Raw genomic sequence first — 12,067 nt, 5'->3', positions numbered from 1 at the left:
AAAATGCAAGCTAGGAGAATCAGGAGATAGTGGATCCCATTTTACTTTAAAATTCAATGGGATATAGGGTTTACATTATAGGGATGGATTTTTCAACCTAATTTTCTAACAAAGATATAAGTAAAATGCAAAGAAAACATGTAGTAGGTGTTTCCAGACTTACTGCTCGAGGTTACAGTGTAAGTGAAAAGTCACCTTTAGTGAGGCAGTGTCACTGGGAATACTGTCTTACTAAAGATCTTCACACTCCAGAGGAGTCTGCATTTCCCTAGTACAGGAAGTAGTGCAGCCTTGGGCTGCAAGAACCTTTTGAAAGAGGCCTTTTGTAACACCAGGATCCTTTCCTAGAAATTCAACCTGTGGTGATTATAATCAACTCAAAAAATAATGCAGTAAAGCATAGATGCATCTTTAATCTAGGAATGTGAATAAGAAATACATCTTCAAAGAGTAAGGTCATCAATTGGAACTTTAGTGAAAAGTGAGGAAACATCAAAGCTAACTAGTTTGAAATCAAAATTAACATTGATATTGTTTAGCTTGTTGACTAAAGCTACATTGTTCATGATATTAGAATTTGATACCTTACCAACTAAAGGGCTTGATAAAGAAACTAACCATTTTGATATTTTTGCAGTAAGAGTATGTTAAACTAAGTACAGGCAAGTCTTGTCTATTCTGATTCTGCTCAGTCTGGACATTCTGCATTCCATATTCTCCTTGGCTTCATTTATGGTGTGAATGACCTTCATTGCATCAAAACGTGTAACTTTATTGGCACCCTACCCCTCTTTATTGGCATTCTCAGGAACTGTTCTAACTAATTTAGTGGCCAAGCCAAGAGCTCTGGCAGTTTCAGCACCACACTAACCAAAATCAGAACCCTGTAAGACATGCAACTTTACTTCCAAGCTAATGATGTTCATGCACGAGCATCTTGCTCATTCAAGTGTTTTCCAGTCATAGTTATAGGGGTTTTGAGGAGGTCATACTGAAACGTTATTTTCATCTGTGTCTACATTATGTATTTTTTCATGAATGTATAGGTGAATCACCAGATGGTGGAGCACAAGATAGTGGTGACAAGGTGTAGTTGTAATACTGATTTGTAACGTGTCATTACGGTTGAGCTGTTCAAGAGATTATCAAGCAATGTCTGTTTTTAGCCTGAATAAGTTAATTAAGGTAACTAAAGAGAAAGAACATAATAGTGTGAGTGATGTTATGCAGCAATCTATTCCTCATCATTATTAGAATATCGATATGATTTTCATATTTAGGCTGTAGATCATATAAAGAGCTTTTACTTTTCACTGATAGTAGATTTTGTGTTAACATCAAAGGTTCATTTTGTGTTAACATCAAAGGCTGCCTAGTTCCCATTTTATGTTTTACTTATCTTTGGATGGCAAGCTAAAGACTATAAATTGAATGCTTTTATGGAGCTGGTACCAGGTTAGACCAGATTGGTACAGGTTGTGCCTCTTTAATCTGGCAACCTTGGGACCTGGCTGTTGCCAGACCACAGAAAATGCTGGAAAACAAAAATTGACCCTTAAGTCATGCACTGTTGATGATCCGATCTCAGAGTACTCGCGCAGTCTTTGCAGAAGCTCCTTTATGTAATTTTTCAGTAACTCCACCTTTTCAAACATAGATATTTATTTATGCTTAAACATGTTAGCACTAGCACCATCTTCTTCACCTCTTAGTCTCTTGGATGACATCCTGAAGGGCTAAGATACAGCTGAATATATGAAATTAACCGGGATGTTGATTAGTTCGGCTGCAGTGTTAACAGATTTTGGTGCCTAAGCACTGCTAACAACACCACCCAAGTGGCAGATCCACAGACTTAACTAATGGTGGCAGATTCAAAACGTACTAGACCACAGAGTACTGGATTAGATTAATGAGCTACCACTACCATGGTTGAATGGACAGGATAGCAAAGATGGAGGAGGCCAGTGCTTCCCAACCAGAAACACTTGAGCTTTGGAAAAATCCTAAACTTGACGTCCATAGAGATTACCTTGTAGAATATCTCATGCTCACAAGACATTACTTTGGAGAGAAAAGCTCTTTAAGTTCCTAAAGCCTAAATCATATTTTGTTTTATTTTGGAAATATTTGAAAAAGAACATGGCTCATTTTGGCAAGCAGAGGGCTTTTGAGTTGCCTTCAGATGAAAGTAGGTGCATGACCTCCCACACAGCATTATTGATAAAATCATTAAGCAGCCACAGGAATAAATGCCTCTTACTTATCTCACCTTTATCTCAGTCCACTGCCATCCACTGCCTGATGTTTCTATAGCCTGCGGTATTGTGCAGTAATAAAATCAGGATAATTCTGAAGGGCTTTAGACTAACATTATTGTATTTGATGTTCAATGTTGAACACCTGATGAATTTAATGAGCAAGGGCAATGTGTGCTGTACAGAAGGTCCCTGATTTATGAACATGTTATGTTCTTGGACCTAGTTCATAAGTTGGAAAGTATAAAGAAATGCTTAAAATCAGATTAAATACCTACACCTGATTGTATTAACATATTAGATATCATATTTCAAAGTAAGTATTTATATTTGATAGAACATTAAGCAAGATTCAGTGAAAAAAAATACAGTTCCATGGTTTGTAATTATCTCAGATTAGTAATTAAATCTTGTTTTTTTAGAGCTTGTTTTTAAGTACAGATGTTCTTTGGTCAGACATTCGTAAGTTGGGTACCACCTGTATTAGTTTTTGAGAGAAAAGCTCTATCCTTTTTCATATAAAATTTTAATGTCTGTAAGTGTCTTGATTAGATGCACTTTTACTTCTAATGTCTGGAACGTAGACCAGATACAGAGAAGGGAAACAAAAATGTAACACCATCAACTTTAGTTCACTGAGACTGTGCATGATTATTTGCAGGTCTTTGGCCCGTGATTGATCTGTATGGGCAGTGTGCTCAAGTGACAATTGTGCACAACCCTATCAGACACGACCAGTCTCTCATCTCTGTGTCACAGTACTTAGACATGTCACATCTGTCTTTGCCAGCAGCAGGTCAAGGCAGTGTTGGCTCAGAGGTAAGAATTTCAATAATAATTTTGTTATTTTCACTTATATATCTCTGCCTAATGTACTTCTTCCAATTTTACAGTGGGTAAATATAAAAATATGAAAATATAAAATATATATATATATTTTTTTTTTTTTTTTTTTTTTTTTTTGCCGCTGTTTCCCGCGTTTGCAAGGTAGCGCAAGGAAACAGACGAAAGAAATGGCCCAACCCACCCCCATACACATGTATATACATATGTCCACACACGCAAATATACATACCTACACAGCTTTCCATGGTTTACCCCAGACGCTTCACATGCCTTGATTCAATCCACTGACAGCACGTCAACCCCGGTATACCACATCGCTCCAATTCACTCTATTCCTTGCCCTCCTTTCACCCTCCTGCATGTTCAGGCCCCGATCACACAAAATCTTTTTCACTCCATCTTTCCACCTCCAATTTGGTCTCCCTCTTCTCCTCGTTCCCTCCACCTCCGACACATATATTCTCTTGGTCAATCTTTCCTCACTCATTCTCTCCATGTGCCCAAACCATTTCAAAACACCCTCTTCTGCTCTCTCAACCACACTCTTTTTATTTCCACACATCTCTGTTACCCTTACGTTACTTACTCGATCAAACCACCTCACACCACACATTGTCCTTAAACATCTCATTTCCAGCACATCCATCCTCCTGTGCACAACTCTATCCATAGCCCACACCTCGCAACCATACAACATTGTTGGAACCACTATTCCTTCAAACATACCCATTTTTGCTTTCCGAGATAATGTTCTCGACTTCCACACATTCTTCAAGGCTCCCAGAATTTTCGCCCCCTCCCCCACCCTATGATCCACTTCCGCTTCCATGGTTCCATCCGCTGCCAGATCCACTCCCAGATATCTAAAACACTTCACTTCCTCCACTTTTTCTCCATTCAAACTCACCTCCCAATTGACTTGACCCTCAACCCTACTGTACCTAATAACCTTGCTCTTATTCACATTTACTCTTAACTTTCTTCTTTCACACACTTTACCAAACTCAGTCACCAGCTTCTGCAGTTTCTCACATGAATCAGCCACCAGCGCTGTATCATCAGCGAACAACAACTGACTCACTTCCCAAGCTCTCTCATCCCCAACAGACTTCATACTTGCCCCTCTTTCCAAAACTCTTGCATTCACCTCCCTAACAACCCCATCCATAAACAAATTAAACAACCATGGAGACATCACACACCCCTGCCGCAAACGTACATTCACTGAGAACCAATCACTTTCCTCTCTTCCTACACGTACACATGCCTTACATCCTCGATAAAAACTTTTCACTGCTTCTAACAACTTGCCTCCCACACCATATATTCTTAATACCTTCCACAGAGCATCTCTATCAACTCTATCATATGCCTTCTCCAGATCCATAAATGCTACATACAAATCCATTTGCTTTTCTAAGTATTTCTCACATACATTCTTCAAAGCAAACACCTGATCCACACATCCTCTACCACTTCTGAAACCACACTGCTCTTCCCCAATCTGATGCTCTGTACATGCCTTCACCCTCTCAATCAATACCCTCCCATATAATTTACCAGGAATACTCAACAAACTTATACCTCTGTAATTTGAGCACTCACTCTTATCCCCTTTGCCTTTGTACAATGGCACTATTCACGCATTCCACCAATCCTCAGGCACCTCACCATGAGTCATACATACATTAAATAACCTTACCAACCAGTCAACAATACAGTCACCCCATTTTTTAATAAATTCCACTGCAATACCATCCAAACCTGCTGCCTTGCCGGCTTTCATCTTCCGCAAAGCTTTTACTACCTCTTCTCTGTTTACCAAATCATTTTCCCTAACCCTCTCACTTTGCACACCACCTCGACCAAAACACCCTATATCTGCCACTCTATCATCAAACACATTCAACAAACCTTCAAAATACTCACTCCATCTCCTTCTCACATCACCACTACTTGTTATCACCTCCCCATTTGCGCCCTTCACTGAAGTTCCCATTTGCTCCCTTGTCTTACGCACTTTATTTACCTCCTTCCAGAACATCTTTTTATTCTCCTTAAAATTTAATGATACTCTCTCACCCCAACTCTCATTTGCCCTTTTTTTCACCTCTTGCACCTTTCTCTTGACCTCCTGTCTCTTTCTTTTATACATCTCCCACTCAATTGCATTTTTTCCCTGCAAAAATTGTCCAAATGCCTCTCTCTTCTCTTTCACTAATACTCTTACTTCTTCATCCCACCACTCACTACCCTTTCTAATCAACCCACCTCCCACTCTTCTCATGCCACAAGCATCTTTTGCGCAATCCATCACTGATTCCCTAAATACATCCCATTCCTCCCCCACTCCCCTTACTTCCATTGTTCTCACCTTTTTCCATTCTGTACTCAGTCTCTCCTGGTACTTCCTCACACAAGTCTCCTTCCCAAGCTCACTTACTCTCACCACCCTCTTCACCTCGCATGTCGTAGAAAGCGACTAGAGGGGACGGGAGCGGGGGGCCAGAAATCCTCCCCTCCTTGTATTTTTTTAACTTTCTAAAATGGGAAACAGAGGAAGGAGTCACACGGGGAGTGCTCATCCTCCTCGAAGGCTCAGATTGGGGTGCCTAAATGTGTGTGGATGTAACCAAGATGTGAAAAAAGGAGAGATAGGTAGTATGTTTGAGGAAAGGAACCTAGATGTTTTGGCTCTGAGTGAAACGAAGCTCAAGGGTAAAGGGGATGAGTGGTTTGAGAATGTCTTGGGAGTAAAGTCAGGGGTTAGTGAGAGGACAAGAGCAAGGGAAGGAGTAGCAGTACTCCTGAAACAGGAGTTGTGGGAGTATGTGATAGAATGTAAGAAAGTAAATTCTCGATTAATATGGGTAAAACTGAAAGTTGATGGAGAGAGATGGGTGATTATTGGTGCATATGCACCTGGGCATGAGAAGAAAGATCATGAGAGGCAAGTGTTTTGGGAGCAGCTGAATGAGTGTGTTAGTAGTTTTGATGCACGAGACCGGGTTATAGTGAATGGTGATTTGAATGCAAAGGTGAGTAATGTGGCAGTTGAGGGAATAATTGGTATACATGGGGTGTTCAGTGTTGTAAATGGAAATGGTGAAGAGCTTGTAGATTTATGTGCTGAAAAAGGACTGATGATTGGGAATACCTGGTTTAAAAAGCGAGATATACATAAGTATACTTATGTAAGTAGGAGAGATGGCCAGAGAGTGTTATTGGATTACGCGTTAATTGACAGGCACGCGAAAGAGAGACTTTTGGATGTTAATGTGCTGAGAGGTGCAACTGGAGGGATGTCTGATCATTATCTTGTGGAGGCTAAGGTGAAGATTTGTATATATATTTCTTTTTTTTTCACTGCTTCTAACAACTTTTATCGAGGATGTAAGGCATGTGTACGTGTAGGAAGAGAGGAAAGTGATTGGTTCTCAGTGAATGTAGGTTTGCGGCAGGGGTGTGTGATGTCTCCATGGTTGTTTAATTTGTTTATGGATGGGGTTGTTAGGGAGGTGAATGCAAGAGTTTTGGAAAGAGGGGCAAGTATGAAGTCTGTTGGGGATGAGAGAGCTTGGGAAGTGAGTCAGTTGTTGTTCGCTGATGATACAGCGCTGGTGGCTGATTCATGTGAGAAACTGCAGAAGCTGGTGACTGAGTTTGGTAAAGTGTGTGAAAGAAGAAAGTTAAGAGTAAATGAATAAGAGCAAGGTTATTAGGTACAGTAGGGTTGAGGGTCAAGTCAATTGGGAGGTGAGTTTGAATGGAGAAAAACTGGAGGAAGTGAAGTGTTTTAGATATCTGGGAGTGGATCTGGCAGCGAATGGAACCATGGAAGCGGAAGTGGATCATAGGGTGGGGGAGGGGGCGAAAATTCTGGGAGCCTTGAAGAATGTGTGGAAGTCGAGAACATTATCTCGGAAAGCAAAAATGGGTATGTTTGAAGGAATAGTGGTTCCAACAATGTTGTATGGTTGCGAGGCGTGGGCTATGGATAGAGTTGTGCGCAGGAGGATGGATGTGCTGGAAATGAGATGTTTGAGGACAATGTGTGGTGTGAGGTGGTTTGATCGAGTAAGTAACGTAAGGGTAAGAGAGATGTGTGGAAATAAAAAGAGCGTGGTTGAGAGAGCAGAAGAGGGTGTTTTGAAATGGTTTGGGCACATGGAGAGAATGAGTGAGGAAAGATTGACCAAGAGGATATATGTGTCGGAGGTGGAGGGAACAAGGGGAAGAGGGAGACCAAATTGGAGGTGGAAAGATGGAGTGAAGAAGATTTTGTGTGATCGGGGCCTGAACATGCAGGAGGGTGAAAGGAGGGCAAGGAATAGAGTGAATTGGAGCGATGTGGTATACCGGGGTTGACGTGCTGTCAGTGGATTGAATCAAGGCATGTGAAGCGTCTGGGGTAAACCATGGAAAGCTGTGTAGGTATGTATATTTGCGTGTGTGGACGTATGTATATACATGTGTATGGGGGTGGGTTGGGCCATTTCTTTCATCTGTTTCCTTGCGCTACCTCGCAAACGCGGGAGACAGCGACAAAGCAAAAAAAAAAAAAAAATTATTATTATTATTGTTATTATTATTATTATTATTATTATTATTATTATTATTATTACTAATCTTAATCATTGTTTCCCGCATCAGCGAGGTAGCGTCAGGAAACAGACGAAGAATAGCCCAGCTACTCATATACACACATATATACATACACGCCCACATACGCACATATACATGCTTATTCACACACATACACAGACATGAATATGTATACATGTACATATTCATGCTTGCCTTCATCTGTTTCTTTCGCTACCCTGCCTCACAGAAAACAGCACCACTACCCCCTGCTTAGGCGAGGTAGCACCAGGAAACAGACAAAACGGCCAAACATGTTCACACAGTCTCTAGCTGTCATGTGTAGTGCACCGAAACCATATCTCCCTATCCACACCCGGGCCCCACAAACCTTTCCATGGTTTACCCCAGACACTTCACATGCCCTGGCTCTGTCCATTGACAGCACGTCGACCCTGGTATATCACATTGTTCCAATTCACTCTATTCCTTGCATGCGTCTCACCCTCCTGTATGTTCAGGCCCCAATCAGTCAAAATCTTTTTGACTCCATCCTTCCACCTCCAATTTGGTCTCCCGCTTCTCCTTGTTCCCTCCCCCACTGACACACATATCCTCTTTGTCAGTCTTACCTCACTCATTTTCTCCATATGTCCAAACCATTTCAACACACCCTCTTCTGCTTTCTCAACCACACTCATTTTTATTTCCACACATCTCTCTTACCCTTTCATTGCTTACTTGATCAAACCATCTCACACCACATACTGCCATCAAACATTTAATTTCCAACACATCCACACTCCGCTGCACTACCCTATCTATAGCCCATGCCTCGCAACCATATAACATTTTTGGACCTACTATTCCTTCAATTGTACCCATATATATGTAGATATGATGATCACACTTGTCCGTGATGATAGTATGAAGGTGAAATCGCACTTCAGTAGGTGTTCATTCAATTATATTTAACATGTAATTTTTCTATACATGTGACAAATAAGAATAAGTCTAAACATTTAGCGTTCCCTGTTCTCCCAAAGCTGATTTAAGGCATGTTCTAAAAAACAGTTCTTGTAATGTTGCTTTCCAGTACAATAACACCATCAGCAAGACCTTAGTAAATAATAGGCCAAATTGTGCAACAATTGGGAGTGTTTATGCTGTTAAATGTTAAATGTGAATATATTTATGTATGCTTGATTGGTAAGACTGTAATGGACTCGTGTTATTGGCATCAACAATCAGTATGGAGGGATGACCACAAAAATGCTATAGCTAAACATTGTCATTGTCCTGTTATTTTATACCTCTCTGCTAATTATGCTATGCAAAATGTCATTGAATCTGTTGTAATTGCTAATACTGAGAACTTTAATTTGTCCCCAGGCAGTTTTAAAGCCCATCCTTGCCTTAACCAAATCATTGTGCGTGAATTAACAGAACACGAAAACTTGAAAAAGAGTTGCTCATGACACACCCAACTGCCCTGGTCAACCCTTGCCACCTGACCCTCCATAATCACTCTCCTTTATAAGGGTTACAACCAGACATAGCTGATAGTGTTAGGCCTAGATAGATTGGTGTTGTACAGCAGGAACCAAATGTGATGTTGGGATTTAAATAACTTTGTTAAGTACTGGCACCTGATGAGGAGGATTGTCACCACGAAACATGTCATGCCACATTTATAAAAGATTACGTGTTAAGTAAAGTTATATGAACTCATATTGAAGTGCAATTTCACCTTCATATATATCCCCGGGGATAGGAGAGAATGAATGCTTCCCACGTATTTCCCAAGTATCATAGAAGGCGACTAAACATACCCATTTTTGCAATCCAGAATAAAGTTCTCTCCTTCCACACATTCTTTTTCGCTCCCAGAACCTTCACCCCCTCCCCCACCCTATGACTTATTTCCACTTCCATGGTTCCATCCACTGCTAAGTCCACTCCCAGATATCTGAAACACTTTTCTCCTTTCTAACTTGCATCCCAATTATCTTGTCCCTTAACCCTACTGAACTTTGAACATTTACTCTCAACTTTTTCCTTTCACACACTTTTCCAAACTCAGTCACCATCCTCTGCATTTTCTCACACGAATCAGCCACTAAAGCTGTATCATCCGCGAACAACAACTGACTCGCTTCCCAGGCCCTCTCATCCACAACAGATTGCATACTCGCCCCTCTCTCCAAAACTCTTGCATTTACATCCTTAATAACCCCATTCATAAACAAATTAAACATCCTTGGGGACATTACACACCCCTGCTGCAAACTGACATTCACTGGGAACCAATCACTTTTCCTACTTGCTTTTATGCCGTACATCCTTCTTAAAACCTTTTCACTGCTTTTAGCAACTTCCCTCACCATATACTCTTAAAACCTTTCACAAAGCATCTCTTTCGGCCCTATCATATACCTTCTCCAGACCCATAAATGCTACATACAAATCTATCTGTTTTTCTAAGTATTTCTTATACTTTCTTCAAAGCAAACACCTGATCCACACATCCTCTACCACCTCTGAAACCACGTTGCTCTTCCCCCGTCTGATGCTCTGTACATGCGTTCACCCTCTCAGTCACTACCCTCCCTCATAATTTCCCAGGAATACTCAACAAACTTATGCCTCAGTAGTTTGAACACTCACCTTTATCCTCTTTGCCTTTGTACATTGGCACTATGCATGCATTCCGCCAATCCTCAGGCACTTCACCATGGTCCATACATACATTGAATATGGTGAATATCCTTACCAACTAAACGACAACATAGTCACCCCCTTTTTGAATAAATTCCACCACAGTACCATCCAAACCCATTGCCTTTCAGAATTTCATTTTCTGCAAAGCTGTATTGAAAGAGTTGAGTGGGCTTGGGTAATGGAAAGGGCCAGTTACTGTAATGTCTGAGCTTTTCTTTTCACTTATATCAGATATATACATTTATTGGGTAGTTGTGGGTGCAGGTATATGCCAAAGATGATCTTTGTATGTAATTTATGAATATATGTTGAATGTCCAGTTTTGAGGTAACTTTGTCTGCTTTGCTGTTGTGTCTTTACAGCTTGATTTGGTACAGATTTTAAGCAGTTAGGAACATCCAAAGCAGATAGACCATTAAAGCTTTTCCAGTACAACTGTGGTATTTTTAGATCCCTCCATTAAGAAGGTGAATGGAGAGAAAGAGAACCATGCTTACTTTTTTCCCTCTTTTATATGTCTTCAGTATATTCACAAATATCTTTTTAGATATGTTATACCTCTTGTTTGAACTGTTTTGTGCCTCTTGTAGTACATTCATTTTTTTTTTTTACCAGGTAATACATCGTTTCTCAAAGTGTTGCGGAGCAAATGTTATTTTGAGCAATAACAACACGACTGCCACACGCATCAGGCACTTCAGCCATGGCCTCGTTTTCACCTCACACCCTTTGGAGCCAGAGGAATTGTTTGAGGTAGGAAATTAAAATCAACAAGGTACTGCAAGTAGAAGGTTTCCGGTGTGAGTATCTATAGTTCAGAATCATCCAAAACCAAAAAGCAAATGCATTCAAAATTCCTGCCAAAATTTCACATGGGTTTCAGAAGTGTTAACTTGAATGTATGGTTTTCCATGCTTTTCTCTGTTATTTCTGTTTTTTTTTCCCTTAATCTGCCCTGATAATGTCATCCCGCAAGCATCTTAAGTTCCAGCTCTTCATCTTCTGAATAATAACTTTGCTTTACCTCAGCCATCATTACACTTGTTAGATGTGGAGACAAATATTAACTTTGGGGAAGAGCAGGATGAAGATTTTTTTTTTACCAGTTTTGTATAGTATTTATCAACATAAATGTGATATTGATGCATTACACATGACAGCTAGAGAATGTATGTGAGTGGATTTGGCCTTTCTTTGTCTGTTGCTGGTGCTACCTCACCAATGCAGGAAATAGCAATCAAGTACAAAAAGAAATATTATATACAGATGAGATAAAGAAATTGGAAAACCTAATTGGAAAGATCATGGTCTGTAATGTGAAGAAATATTATGTGAGAACACCGATCAGACTCAAGTAATTGTCATTAGAGATTTTCCTGTTTTCAAGTGCTGTGTAACTGCTCTTAAAGGACCCCATGTTTAATTGTTGTGCCTTTTTATCATATGCACGCATAAGAACTGCATCTCTTGTATTATATAATATAGACTTAAGGTGGACTTTATTTGATAATGTGATTTATGTAGTTAGATATGCATTCATCTCGAAATAATTACCATAATGTTATGCCCCAAAATTAACCAGGGTCAGAAGTATTTAAGACAATTAATCATTAGTTGGTTAAAATTCTGAAGTTGTTTTATTGTTTGGTTAAAGTGTA

The 12,067-nt window shown here is 40.1% G+C and overlaps 1 protein-coding gene across 3 annotated transcripts in view; it reads left to right on the top strand.

Annotated features, from left to right (window-relative positions):
- The window catches only part of Neurl4 (neuralized E3 ubiquitin protein ligase 4), a 508,598-nt gene that overhangs the window by 437,691 nt on the left and 58,840 nt on the right, over positions 1–12,067 (top strand). For all 3 annotated transcript variants that reach the window (XM_071695559.1, XM_071695560.1, XM_071695561.1), the window contains 2 exons: positions 2,920–3,077; positions 11,025–11,162. In XM_071695559.1, the coding sequence (XP_071551660.1) occupies positions 2,920–3,077; positions 11,025–11,162 (296 nt within the window). The remainder of the gene's footprint in view (positions 1–2,919; positions 3,078–11,024; positions 11,163–12,067) is intronic.

This window comes from Panulirus ornatus, chromosome 58 (genome assembly GCF_036320965.1).
Source record: "Panulirus ornatus isolate Po-2019 chromosome 58, ASM3632096v1, whole genome shotgun sequence".
In the NCBI taxonomy this organism is placed as follows: domain Eukaryota; kingdom Metazoa; phylum Arthropoda; class Malacostraca; order Decapoda; family Palinuridae; genus Panulirus; species Panulirus ornatus.
Note: the sequence above shows the minus strand (reverse complement) of the source record. Positions and strands in the feature narration are given on the sequence as shown.